General features: G+C 38.2%; 1 protein-coding gene across 2 annotated transcripts in view; it reads right to left on the minus strand.

Annotated features, from left to right (window-relative positions):
* Window positions 1-5,118: 5,118 nt before the first annotated feature.
* The window catches only part of LOC135714271 (NADH-cytochrome b5 reductase 3-like), a 33,031-nt gene continuing 18,535 nt past the window's right edge, over window positions 5,119-19,614 (minus strand). For both annotated transcript variants that reach the window (XM_065237602.1, XM_065237603.1), the window contains 3 exons: window positions 6,438-7,011; window positions 6,043-6,140; window positions 5,119-5,978 (listed from right to left, as the gene is read on the minus strand). In XM_065237602.1, coding sequence (XP_065093674.1) covers window positions 5,706-5,978; window positions 6,043-6,140; window positions 6,438-7,011 — 945 coding nt within the window. In that variant the 3' untranslated portion in view covers window positions 5,119-5,705. The remainder of the gene's footprint in view (window positions 5,979-6,042; window positions 6,141-6,437; window positions 7,012-19,614) is intronic.

Genomic DNA, 19,614 nt, shown 5'->3' on the forward strand with positions numbered 1-19,614 from the left:
TCAACTCAGGTGTTTTATAAGAGCTCTCAATTGTTTGTTGGGAAATAAATGGATGCAATATTTAAACAAGGAAATGATCTGGTTTTCTTTATTTCATGATCTCGTTTTCTTCGTTTCATTCGAGGGGGGCGACACATCTAAATCTCAAGTGTAGATGCTCAACAAATCTCACACTAGCGAATCAATCTTCGAAAAATCCGAGGGGGACGACTCTATCTACGATGCAGAAAAAATTGTGTTTTGCTGTGACTTGCTGCACGCACGCTGAGTAGATAGAAGAAAGATTTATGTCGATTTTGAAGGTTTCCTGCAAAAAGATGAAGCGCGATGCAAGTAGATGCGAGAAATGAAAGATGATTTTTCGAAGTTTGCTTTGCTAGTGTGAGATTTTTTGAGATCTAGAATTGAGATTTAGATGTGTCGCCCCCCTCGGAAAAATATTTTTTTCATTTCTCACATCTACTTGCATCGCGCATCATCTTTTTGCAGGAAATCTTCAGAATCGTCATCAATCTTCTTTCTATCTACTCAGCGTGCGCGCAGCTAGCCACAGCAAAACACAATCTTTTCTACATCGTAGATAGAGTCGTCCCCCTCGGTTTCATTGAAAGTTTGGCTATTTTGTTAAATCACTCTGATGATGGTTTTCTGCAGGGCACTTTTCTCTTTGCAATGGTAATGAAATTGACCAGGATCTTGCTATCGGGCATCCGGATGCTTAGAGCAAGCGAATGGATATTCCCTTCCGGCTACCAGCTCCGGTGGGGACATGTACTTGAGGATGAATCCTGTGAGGGTCTCGGTTGCTAGAACAGGAAAATACAAACGTACAAACTATTCAACCAAACCAACACAGACGCCCCCCTAGCACCATGTATTTTGTATCAAAACAGCAACGCTATTGCATGATGTTTGTTTTGATAGCAAGTTCTCCGATGAATTGGGTACTTTAAGGGTATTAAGGTAAATACATATTCGTAATCTGCATTAAAAATAGAACCCAAATCCTAAATTTCATCAATGTTGATACACTGGAACTATTTTAAATAAATACGATTACATTTGTACCCCTCGGTGGCCCTTTGCATGGGAACGAGCTGTCAGTCTGTTAGTTTATTGTCAAACAGTAACGTTATTATTTTGCTCTAAATATTTTTTTTTTTTAAATCGATATGAAATTGTATGTATTCGGAAAAAAATATCGCTGTACTCAGAAAACGAAGCTCTTTCAGATGATGATGAAAAACCGATACATTTTTTAAAAATTAAAGAACCCAATTGAGTATATTTTACGGCATAGATCACCGGCTGAAAAAACTAACGTTCCTTTACACCGAAAATATTGATTGCTTGGGCTGCGCTGTCAAAACAATCGAGATAATAAAATCGTTCATCGGAGAGTAACAGAGTTCCTCAGAGTTACTCTGGATTGCTCTTAATTTCTCACTGTCTTCCCCCTCGGCTAGCATTGTTAATTTGGAGGGGTGAATTTGCGAGGTATCAACGGCTAAAGCCACTGTTTACAAAATCATTTACGCCCATTTAAAATGTTAGCTCTGAAAAATCCTCCCACTTCAGATCAGTCATACTTTGGAAATGGTTTGTGATCCAGATAAGCATCGCATTTGCAGTTGTACTGCAGGCAGGACCCTTGTTGCTCATCTGTACGCCCCCGAGCTCTTGGCGAACAGGAATTTGCTTAATGTCGTCATGTGGGAACCATTGACCCCACCAGATTGAGCAAGAGCTTATAAAAACTCTACATCGGGGCCTCTTGAGAAAAACTAGTTCGATGACAGAGATTCATCTGCAAAATGGCCGAATCGTTGATGATGGGTATTTGCTTGTTGTCGGATTCACGGAATGGAATATAATTGCATTGATCTGTTCCCATTAATCCTATACTATTTCGTTAAGGCAACCGTACACATGTCCAGATTGGATGGAATATTTGAGGTTAATACGTATCGATATCCGCTAGCAGTACAGGAATGTCTATGGACATGAAGTATATAAAGTCCTGTGAATTTCCCATCGAACTCCATACCTAATTGAAACCAATGACTGGCAAGAATATCTAAGGAAAAACGCAGGGGAAAACGATAAAATTTCCATCCCGGAAGACCCTTGGCACTACCGGGAATCGAACCACCAATCGGATGAGATTTGTTGGTTTTGGCTAGATTCATGGTGCAGAAAATACTTACAGATCTTTTGAGCCAATCGTGAAGCCCAGTGGAGTAAATTAAGTAGTCCAACTTTAGCAACGAGTGGTAACAAGTCAACACTCGACCGAGATGCCGTTTTATGTTAAATTGTTTGTGTCCTGCTTGTCAACGTGCGTCCTAGCGTGCCGAAAAGTGTGCCATTATATGTTTTGGCACAGTATGCAGAGTTGATTACCCCTTGACTTTACCAATAAAGTGGGTATGTGAACCGAACTAAGCGTGTACGATACAGACAGAGAAGCAAATGGTTGAATTGTTAAATGGACAAAATCGACAGAAGATCTAAAGGTCGAATTATTTTTAGTGGATCCAAAATCAAAAGAATAAATGGTAGAAAAGCAAATAAATCAAGATTTCAATTTGAGTTATGACTTGAAATTTTCAGAGATGATTCTTTGCAATTTTCAACAGTGATGGCATGATCATTAGCAAATTGATATTTTTCCGCTCTTATACGCTCTCAATATCACGCGTGATATTTGAGCAAAATATAATGCTTGATATTGATTTTACAAGCTTCTTTGATATTGCGGGACTATTCACAACGTGTAAAGTTGAAGCCTCGATTGAAGCTGATAGTTGAATCGACGCAAAAATGATTCCGTTGCACCCCGTTTTCTTAGAAAGAGAAGGTGGGGCTTATTACGGATGTCACTTCACGGTGAAAACTTGTCACTTGTCGTCACGGTGAAGTGATTCCTATTTGATTTGTACGGTAATCACGGCTCTTATTCTGAGTATCTCTTGCTTATCACCATGTAGTGACACACCCGTAATAAGGCCCAGTATAATAATGCTATCTTTTTTATCTTCACCGATGGCAGACACGAAGCGACTGCTGCTAGCCGACATGGAAGTCAAGAGATGAACTAGCCTTAGGCTAAAAATCTCTCTAATAAAGAAAAAAAAAAAACATGGAAGTGTAAAGCTGGGTTTAGACAGAGTAAGTCAATTGATCAACTCAGTTGAATTCAACTGACTTGAACGTGAATTAAACGTGTGAACCATGCCATTCAACTGACTTGATCAACTCACTTGAATTGAAATAGTTGAACCAGGCTCAACTTTTCAAGCCAATTGAATTCAACTGAGTTGATCATTTGACTCCCCTAGTCTAAACCCAGCTTAAAGCAAAAATCATGAAACTAAATCTCACCACAGTTTGAAGAGATTTGCAGCTGGTGAGTTTTGTTAGCTTGATATTCCTTGTTGCGACATCACAGCTTGCGATATCAACGGCAGTAGTGTGCTTGCTGACTTTTGTCTACGAAAATCAAGCGTGATATTGGGCTTTGGTGAGATTTGATTTGTTGATATTTTTCCAACACTGATTTTTATGATGGATTCTGTATCACATGTTACAGATTGCTTAAAAAATTGTACAGTCTCTAATTAAAAATCAGTGTTTAAGCCGAGGGGGGCGACACATCTAAATCTCAAGTTTAGATGCTTAACAAATCGCACACTAGCGAATCAATCTTCGAAAAATCTTCTTTCATTTGTCGCATCTACTTGCATCGCTCATCATCTTTTTGCAGGAAATCTTCAGAATCGTCATCAATCTTCTTTCTATCTACTCAGCGTGCGCGCAGCTAGCCACAGCAAAACACAATCTTTTTTGCATCGTAGATAGAGTCGTCCCCCTCGGTTTAAGCAAGGAAATTTGATGATCATTGTTGTTTTTAATTCATGGGGTCTTCCCATTTTCTTAGGCGAATATTATATCTCCAAATGTTGTGCAGTTGGTCATATATAACACTTCAAAATTTCGGCTAATTTTGATGCAAAACTTAACTTCTGTGTAACTGAAAATTCATGGAAAAATAAAGAAAATTAACAATTTAATTTTAATATTTTGATTTACCTCGGAAGATGTTTTAAATACTATTGATGTTTTTTGTTGCCAATTTGAAAGTGTCAGCCGACTTATGCAGAATTTTCCCGTCCATGAGTATCTTCTAACTACTACCGGAAGTTTCTGTTGATCTCCTTTGAAAGAGTCTTCAGACATTCCCCGGAAGTTTTTCTAAAATTTCTCCGGAAGAGTTGTTTTCTCTGTAATCCCTGAAAGTGTATTTAGACCGCTTTAGACTACTACCGGAATTTTATTCTGATTTCTTCCATCTTTCCGTGGAAGCTTTGTGAAAATCCGTCGATAAATGTTTAACTTACTCGTGCAGCAGCTTGAATCCAAATGACCTTTCACCAACTGTCAAGAAATGTGTATGAAAAGTCATGACCTACCTAGTTATTATCCATCTCATAAGCTTGTTCCAGTTTTATTAGAATGATTGAACGAGTTCCACTGGAAGATTCCTGAAACTTCTCCGTTTTTTCCAGACATGCTCCGAAAGCTTCTTCTGACTGACACTGAGTGATTTTTAAGATTTCCCCTGGAAGATTTCTTCTGACTTTCACCGGATTCCGGTAACTTCTCATGGTTTTCCGATTCCAGACTTGCTCCGAAAGTTCCTTCTGGATGACACCAGACAATTCTTACGATTTTTCTTGGAAGCTCCTTCCGAGTTCCCCAAGAATTCCAGCTGACTTACCCTAGACTTCGTCTGAAAATTTATTTCGCCCTGGATGTTAATCTCCCAACAGATTCGGGTAGTTTCCTCTGGGAGTTTCTCCCAACTTTCTCCGGAAGTTTTTTTTTCTGACTTCTCTGGAAGTTCTTTCCAACCTCTACATGAAGTTTCCATCAGCTTCCATTTCTACAAATAGACCTCCCCCCATCTTCAATCAAAAATCGTGGCTGCGCCAATGGCAGCAGTACATCGAATTTACTTGTTCAGATATGTGTAATGTTCTTCGCCTGTAACTTTCCTGAAAAAAAAAATCTGAACAAGTATTCAAGGATCTGTGATATATACTTATATAAATACCGTTTCAATACACTACAACTGTATTCAAGAATCGTGCTAACCAGTACTTCACGAACTTTGCTCACTATTTAGTTTGAGAGTAACTTCATTGTCTTGGACAGCAACAGCAAGCGCTTTGTTATCCCACCGTAAAGGTAGTTAGGTAAATATCTGGGCCCTCTAAATAGCATTCAAACTTCTCCCTAAAGCCACTACGAGCCTGCAAATGAGTTCTAGGCCTAGTTAGTTCGCATTAGCTCTTGGTCTTTTTACTTTCCTAGCATTTATAATCAACGTTAAATATAATTTAGAAACCGTGTCTTACACTTGCTTTGCTCTTCCTATTTACGGTAGAAGTCGACACTTTAAAGCCAGGCGACGGCGCCAAACGACACAGACTGAGGACACTTGAGCGCGCATGACGACGACGACGACAACGATGATAGTCAGCAGCGGTTCAAGAGGTGGTGGTAATGATCTCCGAATAGACGGCAGCACAGCACGTATCAAGATGGAAATGCAATCATGTTTTTGTAAGATTCAAATGTAATAATGTATGAACCATGTCTTTTCGATGTTCTCGGAACGGGTGAGGGAGATTGTTAATAACTTAATAAGCGAAGGTACGATCCATCTGGTAGCCCAGCTTTTCCAGTGCTGGAATGCAAGCGTAGTTGACCATCGGTGGAGGGCCACACATCAGCACCAGAGTATTCGAGGATGGTTCAAATAGGTGCTCCTTGATCATTTGATCGTTGATGAAGCCCTGACCTTGGGTCCATTCGGGTTTCGGGCGATCCAAGGTGTACCACAGTTTGAACTGGTCTGGATAGCGAGCAACCAGGTCGTCCAATTCGGGTTTAAGCAGAATGTCATCTTCGGTCTAGAAATGCATAAGGGGAAAGCTTAGTTTTGAAGTTACGATGAGATGCTGAATTCTGCTATACCTGGTTAGCAAAGATGAGAGACAGCTTAGTCTTGTCCGTATCGGCGTGCTTGAGGATTTCACGAACCAACTGTAGCATAGGGGTGATGCCAGTTCCACCTAGAATTGATCAATTCTTTTATTTAAATGCAAAGCAACAAAGATTTCCCGTTGATTCAATCTCCATACACCCATACAAATCGAAGCATCAGTTTCAGGTCACGCAAAGCCAATCAGCAAAATTACTCGTGAGCCTTGAACGAACAGCTGAGAGTCACACAACCTCTTTTTGCAATTCATCCTCATGCTTCCAGTAACACACACACACACACACTTCCACAAACATTCTACAAGCTAAAAATAATCTCGCAACTCGCTGATAACGCTTATCACCGCACAGCAGAATCCCAAACTCACCGGCAATCAGGCTGACCATATCGGCTTCGTAGATTTGCGCCGGATCTTTGCGTAGCTTCTTGATCGAAAACTTGCCATTACCCAGGTACTGCAACCGTCCGGACGGACCGCGGAACGCAATCCGATCACCGATAGCCAAACTTTCCAGATGCTGCGACATTTTGCCACCCTCCGGGAACTTGGGATGCACTCCCTTCTGGTACACCTTGACGACCAGATCCACGAAGCCGTGATCGTCGTCGCAGGAAACCGGAGTGTACGCTCGGATCACCAGCTCCTCGTTGATGGTGGCCGACAAGTGAATGTGCTGACCGACCGGCAGCCCCAGGATGTGCTTCGCCGATGGCAGCCCGAACCGGAATCGGCGGGTGTCGTGTGAGATTTCCTCCTTCTCGATCAGTGGAAGCAGGTACTTTTCCTGTGAATCGACCAGGGTTCGCAGCTGGGAGCTGGAGGGCTTTTTCGATTCATCCTTGCCGGATTTGCTTTTGTCTTTCTTGCTGCTGTTGAGAAGGTAGTTGGCAATGACAGCACCGGCGACTACCACCAGTACGCCGACCGCCACTGGGACGACCTGGAAAAAGGGTAACGGTTGGAGCAATGAGATTCTGGTTTCTGGTGCAACTACGAAGGAGATTAGATAGGTGGGGTAATTATTCGGTCATGAATGATGATTGCGCGGAATGAGGCGTTTCAACATAAGACTGACGCATTTTGTTGAGTCAGTCTACGTTTCAGAAACAAGGGTACAGGAGTTTCAAAGCGAACCTATCTGGAATGAATAAAATAAAAGCCACTTTTCTTTATCCCCGCCTGATTGGAAATCCTCAGTTTTTATATTTTCCGTTGAATGCATTTAATTTTTCAATGGCGATTGTTTAATATTTTCGAAGTTTTTGATTAATTAAGTGTATAAGTTATATGATAGATATTAAAATTGAATGTATTCTACATTTCTAAAAATTTATGATTCAACGAAAATGCTCGAATACGCATTTAGGAACGGAATGAATTATGTCATTATCCACTACCTCGAGGGCACCTAGAAGATGTCCGGGTGTAACCAATGTGGTTGCGGGATTTCAATATAATTTGATTTATCGCGGGACGGAGTTTGGCTCATGTTACTGTTAACGATCTTGTACTTCAATTGCTTGGACATTAGCTCATGTCAATCCCACGGACACCTGGAACATGACCGAGTGTTTCAAATGTGATCCTGAGTAATTATATGACGCCAACGATGTTTTTCAACGATTCTCATGCGGTTTGATGGTTTTGAGTCTATATAAGATTGTGGCCGTTTCGCCGGGACCCCTGGAATATGTACGAGAACAGCCAATGTACAATGGTCCAAGATGGCAATTTACCAAGACAAAAGTCCCAGTGCATTTATCTAAAGTTTAGGAGGTGTTTTCTGAAAACTTTTTCAGCTTAAAATGCTCCTTCATAAGGCCAGTTTTAAAATTAGGGTGGTCCTCAAATATTCAAATGAAATTATTCATTTCATTTGAAGCAAAGACTTGTTTCAATTGACGCAATGAATGACTCGAAAACTGCTTCCTTCATTTTGTGCCTCTTTCACTTCAATTCGGGGCTCATTCGGCTTTTCACGCGTCGCGTCGTCAGGCATCAGTATAGTATCCGCACAATATCGGTTACCGATTGGGTTAACATCCGGATTTTATGTAGCAATAAAATTGTATTTTATATTAAACAAAAATTAAATTAACGAGGCCATTCTGGAGTCCAAAATGGTGGCCATCGGTCTCAGGAAAGGTCTCAAATTACCTGCAATATAGGAATTTTCGGGACGATGTGAAGATGCCGAAAATCGAATCCGACGCTATTTTGAAATCGAATATGGCGGGCATCGGGCTCAGACAAAGTGTCAAATACTCTAAGATATGGGTATTTTCGGAACGTGGACGACGCTTGGATGACGAAAATCGATATTCGACACCACTTTGGAATCCATTATGGCGGCCATCGGGTTTCACAAATAGTGTCACATACCCTAAGATCTGGGTATTATCGGAACGGGAACGACGCGTAGATGCTGAAAATCGATATTGGACGCCATTTGTAGTATATTTGATACTTCTTCTAAAATCGGAAGCCACCATCTTGATTTTCAATATGGCGTCGGACATCAAATATAACCACATTGATCGGTATTTGACAGTATTCCCCACTATTTCTGAACAAAATGGAGTCAAACATCGGTTTCTGGGCCTCTAGACGTTACTGGGATTTCGGAAATAACCACATTGATGGGTATTTGACAGTATTTCCAACTTTGTCTGAAACCAGAAGTCGCCATCTTGGATTTAAAGCCGATTTTCGGCATCTACGTGTCCTCCCCGTATTTGGTATTTGACTCTTGGAATTCACAATGGCGTTGGATGACGATTTCCAGCTTCTAGACATTGTAAAGAGAAGAGATTCTTTAAAAAAAAACCTATGTATAACCTAAGGGCAGGGTTGAAAAAATCACTAAAATTCATCAAAGTTCACTATGGATGAAAAATTCATTTCATAGTGAATGCTGGTGATTTTTTCATGATTTTTTCAACTCTGCCTAAGGGTATTTGATAGTTTGCATTTTTTTTCCAAATTTCAAGAATTTCAAAATGGCGTCGGATATTAATTTTCATTCTCTAAACGTCATCCTGATTCCAAAAATAACGATACTGATGGTTATTTGACAGTAGTTCTTACTTTTACCTAAACTGGAGGTCAGGATTTTGGATTTCAAAATGGCGTCGCATATCTATTTCCAATCTCTAGTAATCCCAATTCTAAAAAATACCCATATGAATGGGTATCTTACAGTATTTCTCATTTTTTTCTGAAATCGGAAGCCACCATCTTGGATTTCAAAATGGCCTCTGACATCGATTTCCGGCCCCTAGACGTCATCCTGATTCCAAAAATACCTATATTGATTGGTATTTAACAGTATTTCCTACTTTTTCTTAAATCGGAAGCCACCATCATGGATTTCAAAATGGCGTCGAACATCGATTTCTAGCTTCTAGATGACATGCTGATTCCAAAAAATACCAATATGGATGGGTATTTGACAGTATTTCCCTCTTTTTCTTAAATCGGAAGCCACCATCATGTTGAAATCCATGATGGTGGCTTTCGATTTAAGAAAAAGTGGGAAATACTGTCAAATACCCATCAATCATGGCATCGGATATCGATTTTCCGCCTCTTGATGTCATCCCGATTCTAAAAATATCCATATTGATGGGTATTTGAAAGTATTTACCACATTTTCTTGAACCAGAAGCCACCATCTTGGATTTCAAAATAGCGTCGCAAATTTATTCCCAATCTTTAGATGTCACCCCGATTCCAAAAATACCCAAATTGATGCGTCGGCAACAGTATTTCCTATTTTTCTTATATCGGAAGTCGCCATCTTGGATTTCTAAATGTCGTCGGGTATCGATTTTCGACCGCTAGACGTCACCTTGATTAAAAAAATATTTGGCAGTATTTCCCACTTTTTTTTCTGAAATCGGAAGCCGTCATTTGTCATGGCGTTGAATATCGATTTTCAGTCTCTATACGGCATTCCAATGCCAAAACTACCAATATTGAGGGAAACTGTCAGTATTTTCCACTTTTCTGAAATGGGGTTCTGCCATCTTGGATTTAAAAATGGCGTCGATCATCGATTTTTGGCCTCTATACTTTGATTCTAAAAATACCCATATTCTTCTTCTTATTCTTCTTTTCCTTTATTTAACGTCGGTCTCTATTCCGCAATCTAGTGCCAATCACCGACGGACATCGATTGCCATCCATTGATAGCAACCGAATGTGCAGGAAGGCAGCTTCCACACCTGCGTAGGATATCGCACCCATTCAAACAACACATGGGCCGGGACCAACGGCTTTACTTCCCTTCCGAAGGAAGACGTGACCAGAGATTTTTATGCCTCAGAAAAATCCCACCGACCTCGGCTGGGATTGAACCCAGACCCATTGGGGTATTAGAAAGCAGTCACGCACCGGCGCCGGCAAAACCCATATTGATGGATCAACAAAGTAGAAATACTCAGAGGGAGAGATAGGCGGAGATAATGTTTTGAGCCGAATGAACTGTCAAAATCTGAGCCAATAGAACATTCCCATTGGATTTTTTCCGAGGATTTGTTATTCTTAGGCTCTGAACCATTTGGTGGATTATTTTAACTTTTAGTTAAAATTTGACAGATGGAAAGTTATCGATTAACCCTGCTATCCGAGCGTGGGTACTTCTGATAGACAAGAAGTTAAATTTTGACAACCTTGGCTAAGTTCTTCTCGAAAACCGGTCGATCGATAGCACAGGGATTTTCGAACATAGAAAATAATTTTCGAAATGTCACTTTAACCACGAGTTAAATTTAACTCGGCAAATGGTTCACAGCCTTACTACATTAAATTTGAGAGTATTGCAATCGAACAGAAATTCAATCACCTTTATGTTTCGTGTGCTTCTCAAATTCAACTAGTTTTTTGAATCAAAAACAATATTCTAGCTCTATTGATTAATTGATCTTCGTTGGTTAACTAACAGCCCCAAGAAATGTGCGAAATATTGCGAAGCACTCAATTATTATTTTGCACGTAAATCGAATCAAAAGTAAAAGTCAGGTGAAATGCCAGCTTCTAGCAAGGGTTGCAAGATAATTTAGGCACCGACAAACCGGCATGACACTTAATTTTGACTTATGCCCCGAAAATCGTAAACGGCCGATTTAAATGTGCAGTGATCCAAACTGTCAAAACCATAGGATTTTTTTTAGCTAGATAAAAATAATTTGTACAGAATAGAGATTTTTACGCCTGGTTGTATTGATGCGCTGTGTGAAACTGTGGTAGTGAAAATCCGAGGAAAATACATAACAAACCACTGTCAAACTCACAGACAGATCTAATTACATACATTTTGAGGTTAACCCGAGGAAAATAATAAACAACTTCACACGGCGATAGACCTCCGTTAGCGTGCGTGCGTGAAACGTCACTAATCTCTATAGATCAGACACGAACCAATTCATAACTTTTGCATGCGGGTACATGGCTTAGCTAAATATTTCCCGCGAACACGGAGCTAGATGTCAGTAGTGTACTTTGGTCAGAAATCCCTGCTGCCGAATTGTATTTTGTTTTCTCCGACCATCTCTCCCTCTGAGTATTTCTAAAACGAAACCACCCGACCATGATAAATCTGACATCCACGTGAACAGATCTATGCACATGCGCGTAAATGAACCGAGTGAACAATCAACAAAAGCCAGAAAAACTGCGTGAATTTGGATCGAACAGCTTCGCTTCAATGCGAAAGTAAGTGCGTTTGCCAATGAAAGACGAAATAAACACGAGTAAAGCCAATGCAAACAGCATGAAAACTGATCGAAAGTAGTTCTATTTTAAGAGCCTAGATTTATAGAGACGACCTGTCCAAATTGGAACAATTATAATAACAAAAAAAAAAAAAAAAAATTGGAACAATCGATTGTCTATCAAAACCATGGGAAAATTTATTCCAATCGAGCAAAAGACCTGTCAAATGGATAAGATGTTGCCTCTTTACCCAATTCAGTCTCTTTAGTTCTATTGATGATGAAATAGATCTGTTCGAAGAGAAGACAGAATGACTTTCAATTGAAAGTGATGGTTGACAGCTTCGTCATCGCTTAACGATTTTCGATTGAAAATGTCTTTGTTGGGTTCTGCCGAGAACAGATTTTAATTTTAAGTGTGTACCCGTTCACTGAAGTGCAAGATGTAAATTTAGCAAGACAAAAGCACTAAGACAAATTTTAGACGATTAGTGTCTTTTGTGATTTGTTTCAGCTCAAAAAGCGTCTTTTTTTGGCCATTTTTTATTATTAGGGTTGATGTAAAAAATAAACTTTTTTTGATTTTTGAAAATAAGGACACATGGCGGTTAGCAAAGTTCTAGCTGAGATGATTTCAAGTTAAAACTTTGCTGAATAAACATTTTTTTCTATATTTCTTCTATAGAATTAAGAATGTTAGACAACATATCGAATCATGAGATTTGACTCAAGACATATTCTGTCCACTTCCCCTAGTTCTTACGACCCTTAATATGACCGGCGATGGATATGGCTTGAATTCTCATGTGATTTGATGTGTTGCATGATCGATGTTGTTTTAAAAAGGTTTTACCACTTCCCGGGAATACCCGGAACATGTCCGGGTGTGGCCAACGTGGTGCTGGTCACTCACCAGGGCTCTTATTGATCTTATTTTTGAATTTTCTTGTGAATTGATTTATCGCATGGTGGGTTTGGCTCGTTTTTGGAAAGTTCTGGTCTGAAGACCCATACTTGCCGGAATTTGTTTCGGCCATTGCTCTGGAATCAGCGGAACGAATCCATAAACATGCAATAATGTTCTATAGGCCTTTTTAATGCATAACCAACGTAGAGTGCACCACGTGAGTTCGAGAGGAAATGTCAACCAAACCGTTTGTTTACATCAGAATAAGGATTTTTCACAACGCAAATTAAAGCATTTTTCGTTGAACATCTTGCCGATTTTCCACAGATCTGAACTGATTTGCACCTCAACTATTCACGCACAAGAAATCCGGAAGATCATAACCACTAAGGCATTATTCTAATTTTCCATTTTTCTTAGCAAAAATATTCCTGAACACTAGCAGGATCATTGCAAAAACGATATAAAATTAAATTTTTCACTTGATCTAAATTTTATCTTGATTCTAAATTTAACTTCATCTAGTTTTGGAGCATCTCAGATGAATCAATTGATCAGGAATAGTGAAAAAGTGTTCCGCTTCATATGCCTCACGGGAGAAATTTCTACTCACAACACTCTTTTTGACGTTCTCTTATTTACCACCAGAGCCGGAATCGATCACTATTTATAAAGACTGGACTCGGAAAAAATGAGACACACAAAAATGATCACCAAAAATTCATTTTAAATCGGATACTTCTAAAATTTCCAGGGATTAAATAACTATATATTAGCTATGTTTTTGGCATAATTTATTTATTGAATTTACTCCCCCAAGCTGAATGCTCGTACATTTCTCTTAACACTTCTCTTTTGAATGTTTTTCCGCTTTTCTTCAACTTCTTCTTCATTATCGCCTCCTTCGGGACCACATTAACGCCCTTCGCTTCGTACCAATCCATTACAGGCTTGGCGTAATGGCACGAATCGAGATCCGGCCAGAACAGCGTGGAACCACGGTGAGAGCGGAGGAAGGGCAGCAAGCGCTTCTGCAAGCATTCCTCTCGATAAATCTGCTTAAATTATCATTTATTGTTCATGGTTGCCAAAAAAAAAACTGTTTTGTGCCTCCGCTTATGTATGGAATCTATAGTATCTATACGTTCTATGAGACCATGGTATCATACAACTGTACATTACTAATGCAGAATCGTCATGGCATTGTGACTGACTTGCGATTATTTTTCTCATTGACTTTAAATATAATCACAAGTCAGTCCCACTCAGATTTTGGCCATTAAATAAAAATTTTACGATATTTTATTTTGATATTTTGATCCATTACACATTCATTTTACAGTCATCCCACAATTATGGGCCAGCTAATAATAATTATGACTCTGTCAGCCCACCGACTGGAATTGATCATCAAATGTGGAGTGGTTATAAGAAATATATCAAGTATAAAGGAAATGATTTCTTAAACCATTTTCTAAATTCAATCTCTCATTCTTTAAAATTCGGTCTAATGGCCCAATCAGCTCAATAGCGTTCGGCCTAGTGACCATAAAAATCCCATAACACACTTTCTCAGTAAGTTCTCGAGCTTTGCAAACATAAGAGGTCTCAAGTTTAGTAAAGTTTTGCATCTTAAATTTTCTTAGTACCTATCTCGATAGTATTATTTACTTTTTACATTTACTAATATTTGTAAGGTCACTACGTAGAACGCTATTACCCTGCATGGGTCATTAAACCGAATTGTAAAGAGTGAGAGATCGAAGGTCGATGCCATTTATACTGATTTTTCAGCTGCTTTCGATAAAATCAACCATGAAATCTTGATCGTAAAGCTTTAACGTCTTGGTTTCTCTGGTTCGTCGCTAGATTGGCTAAACTCTTATCTGGTTGGTCATTCAATGTCGGTCAAAATTGGTAATACTATATTAGAACTCAGTGTTCGGAAAATCATTCTCAAATCTCATTTATTGAGCCTCCCTGCGAGAATAAACCCGCGTGCGAACGCGGCAAACAAAATTCATGCTTGAGATTCTCATGCATATTCACGCACTCATTCCAGCTTTAAACTCATAAAAACCACTCAAACGTCAATTGATATCATGCCTACGCATGTTGTGCTAGTTTTCCAACCACTGATACACAAACAAAAGTAATAACAATGAATAACGCCAAAATATAAAGCAATGAATTTTTGAACCTGAAAACTCATCGGTGATTTTTGCGACGTTGAATTTTGCAAGGCAAAACTCATAGGCGCATAAACTCATGCATGAGATTTGAGTTTTTGAGTTTTTCCGAACACTGTGAAGAAGATGCACATTTCCTTCAGAAAGAACTTAACCTTTTTTTCAAATGGTGCGCAACTAATCGTATGAGCTTGAATGCCAACAAATGCTCAGTAATTTCTTTTGGACGTAATCGTTCTGTCATTTCATTTGATTACACCATTGCCGGAATATCTCTAAAGAGAGAATCTACTGTTAAGGTTTTGGGTGTTCTCTTAGATTCGAAACTTACTTTTAAAGATCATGTAGGTTATATAACCTCCAAAGCTTCTAAAAGCCTGGGCTTTATTTTTCGTGCTGCAAAAGAATTCTCGGATATTCACTGTTTGAAGACCCTGTATTGTTCTTTGGTTCGCTCTACATCGGAGTATGCAGTTGTGGTCTGGGCTACTTACTATCAGAACAGCGTACAGCAAGTAGAAGCTATCCAACATAAGTTTATTCGCTTTGCTCTTCGACGTTTGCCTTGGAATGATCCATATAATCTCCCTAGATATGAAGATCGTTGTAAATTAATTGACCTTGACCTTCTGGAGGTTCGTAGGAATGTCACTAAGGCTTGTTTCATATCTGATGTTGTTCAATCTCACATAGCTAGATAAACATTTCAAAAAGACGTCAAACTCAACAAGGAATATTTTTGCATCTGAGTTATTAACGAAAGAGAAAGTCGATGAAGAGAATCGATCAATGCAGATAGGACCTCTTGAAATGTTCATCTAGATAGAGTGTCCTACAGTGTTACGTGAGTTGAATTTTGATATTCGTTGTCGTACTCTCCGTTCTCATCAATTCATGCGTATATCGACATTCCGTACTAATTATGGCTATAATGAGCCTTTTAGTAGTATGTGTCGTGTGTTCAACCGTTGTCTTCGACTTTCATCTGTCACGTTCCATTAATAAAAATAGGTTCCGTGAAGTGCTCAGTTAGTAAATTATAGGTAGTAGTAAGAAATAGAATAAGGTCGTATTTTGTTTAGTCTTAAGTTAATAATGTATCATTTGGAATGTACTGTTCTGTTGATGCGAAAAGATGAGGAGGTTTTATGCTCATTTGAGAGAAAAAGCTTTTATAAGCTCCACTTAAATGGGCTTTTCCCTGCTCCCAATAAAGAATAAAGAATAAAGAATAAAGAATAAAGAATAAAAGACATTGATTAAAAAATCTTTAAGTTGGGACATTTGTTGAAGATCTCAAAGTAGGAAAATATTTGAACATCGTAATCTAAAACTAGCCTAAATCTTTTTAAATAAACTGAAGCTTTAGATTAGATGCGTTCTTTAATTTGTTAAATATTTATAAAAAAAGTAAGGTTTTAGATTTATAAAAGAAAAAAAGCTTTTTTAATATGGGATTGAGAAAAAATACTCAAAATATGAAACATTGGAGAATTCGCAGATTAAAACACATATTTTAGTCCTGTAAAGTTTTCACAAGGCTCTGCCAATTGGAAGAAAGTTCAGGGCTCCAGTAATTAAAAAAATATATCATAGAATTCGGAGGATAATTCTTATGGATTTGTAGGAGAATTTAAAAGGCATTAAAGTGAGAAAAATGCTCAGCAAAATAACTACAAAATTTCGATAAACGTTCTAAGGGAGTTCTGACCAAAATTGCAAAATAGTTTTGGTCAAATGTCCTGAGATGAATTCCATGGAATTTATTGATAGAAGAATTAAATTTCGGAAATGGATTCCTAGATAATTCTAAAAATAATTCCATGTCAGTTGGGAAAAGAACATCATGGAGAAATCCTACGTGATTCTGAGTTGAATTTTATGGGGATTATGAGGAGATTAGCAAGTGAATTTTCAAAATAATTCCAAGAGAGTTTCGGCGAGAATTCAAAGATAATTAGGGTTTTCATCTAATTGACGTCCTACTTACCACAACCCGCGCTTTACTTTACTTACTCTGAACGAGGTTAAACAAAAAGTAGAATATTTCTGTCAAAAATGACTTCTAAATTTATTCACCTTTCCAAACGTACCGTTGGATTTGATAAAGAGTCTTGTGAGAAATTGTTTAAATCTAATACTGCTTCTTGATTCTAAACTCGTTCTACGAGTTTCAATTCCGTCCTAACGCATTGAAACGCCATTAGATTTTCTTCGTGTATACGGATAAAAGGATACGGATTCGCTAGGAGCGCTTCGTTTGTTTTGAGAACAATGAACGTTTTTTTTTTAAAGAAAAAAATTTAGCTTTAGCTAATGAACAAGCCTTTTATTGATTTGTGCACGGTGAAATCATTGATATTATTGATCTTTTCTGATCGATAGAACGGAAATAGGTGATTACGACGAAGTAGTGCTCTACCCTATCAACAGAATTTAAAGGGTGTTCTGAGGATAATTTATAAATAAATAGACTCTGGTGGATCCAGCCAGGAACCAGTACAGCCTATTTTAAATACTGGAATTCCGGAGGAAAGTTTTGATTAAAATTTTGAGAATATTTTCAAAGGAATTTAATTCTCAGCATAATACTAAAGGAAACCTATAGAGGATTCCGAAGAAATTGTTAGGGACTTGACTTTAAATGATCTTTATTTCTTGTGTTTGTGTGGTTTACATTAGAGTCGTTGTATAATGAGTCACGCCAAGTCTACCTATTGAACTGTCAAACCAGCTACCTATCGGCAAAGTAAACAAACATTATCATGCTATGGTATTGCAATAAAATATAAAATATAATCGAAGAAATGATCATAAACACGCAGTGAACATTCAATTGTCATGGGATACGTTTGGTAATGATCAGTAATGAGAATTTCTATTATTTTTTTAAGATAATTCGCCGAAATCACTGATATAATGATTTACTAAAGCCGCTCTTTTTTTTTCTCGCTAGAAGTCATTAGAAGTTGATGTAGAAATCCTCTGTTGTCAAGTGAAAAGAAAGGGAATCTTTCGAAAACCGTGATGCGAGTTCTACTGTTTTTCTCTTGGCGTGACTCATTATACACCAACTCTAGTTTACATGTATGAATTTTCAAGTGACACAGATGCGTCTTTTCAACTTTAGTACACGGTAAAAAAAAACATCATGTTCATGTGAAGTGATTTGCTGTTGAATTTGCACTACTTGCCAAACATTTCAATTCGATGTGCAAATCCCTTGTAAGAGATCATATTTAAGCACGATGAAATCAACAGTATATCACTTCATTTTAGATTGTACTGCACATTGTTGATGTGCTGTGATTTGAACTCGAAATGTCAAAAATACTGATATTAACAATCTGTCACTTTAAGTTTAAATAATATATCCTTGGATTTAATTTTTGCTGAAAATGGGTTTAAATAAATATGAACCCTTGTTCATACTGCAAGCTTTGTTATATGTTCTTCAAAATATGACCATATCATATTACTACCCAGATCACATGTTTCCAAGTGATATTGAACAACATCGCAAGGCTTTTAGTAGAAGCAGGACGGGACATTGAGCAATAAATTTGATAAATTTGGCAATGTTTTGTAATCGAACGTATTTGAATAATACACTATTATAAAAACAGCAACAATTTCGTATTACCCACGCTCTAGAGCGCAAATTATTTCGGGTGCAGGTGGAGAATTACAGCTTCTCTCACTTGACTTGTTATCTTCGCGAGTAATGTTTGTCATGTGCGTTTTTGACATTTGCTTCCAAAAGCAAAACTAATCAAACTCAATGCATGAAAACAGTGGGGCCGATTCAAATGATAATCATTTTGATTTAAAGGTGTTATACAGTACATATTTTTCAACGACAAATCACTTTGTTTTAAAATGCAAATAACTCGAAAATCAATGATAAATCACTTCGATTCGTAGTGTCGCAGACTGAGTCAAGTGCAAGAGCATTTGGATTAGATGTGATAACTTTTTACCGTGTACATTTGAGATTTTAATTATTAATTACAGTTCCTAGTCCTATCAGGCCTGTTTTAGAGAATAACCACCTTGGTGGGATTGGTTGAAATTGTCAGGGGATTTCAAAGAGAATTCCAAGGTACAAGAATCAAACTAAAGTATTTTTTGTGAATTTTTAGGAGAATCTCATAATTATTCTAATCAAAGTCCCAAGGTAATCATGGGAAAACAATGAAGTGGTAAATTTTTCGGTTTGGAACAGGGTTTGGAATATTTGTCGACTTCCCTGTGTAATACGCTTCAACGATGAAACAACACATAAATCAACCAACCGGTACGCTCATCTGTCATCGACTGGACAACGAGGGACCAAAAATAGCGAAACCAAACCATCATCAACGTCACCGGCCGTCCAAGCGAATGAATGTGCGAAATCATAACAAAATAATGCAAACAATGCATTATTGATTCTAATTATAAGTGGAGAACCGTAAGCAGGAACCGCATACTTCGCCAGACTCATAAATTGATTTTAAATTTATCATTCTAACGCAAGGCACTGCGTCCAGGTATGCAGTAATTTATTAATAGGATGCCGAAGAGCTGCCAAATTAAAAAAAAAAAAGTTTTCTCAAATTAGCACCTGAATGGGAGCGGACGGTTGCGTCCAAATAACATGTTGCCTCTTGGGTTTAAGCAGATAACGAGTGATTGATTCATACTACAGTTATCCCGTTTTAAGCAGGAAAGTGCTGCGAACACGATTTTAA

Source organism: Ochlerotatus camptorhynchus, unplaced genomic scaffold, assembly GCF_037179485.1.
Source record: "Ochlerotatus camptorhynchus isolate MF236.1 unplaced genomic scaffold, CSIRO-AGI_Acam_v1.1 ptg000633l, whole genome shotgun sequence".
Lineage (NCBI taxonomy): Eukaryota > Metazoa > Arthropoda > Insecta > Diptera > Culicidae > Ochlerotatus > Ochlerotatus camptorhynchus.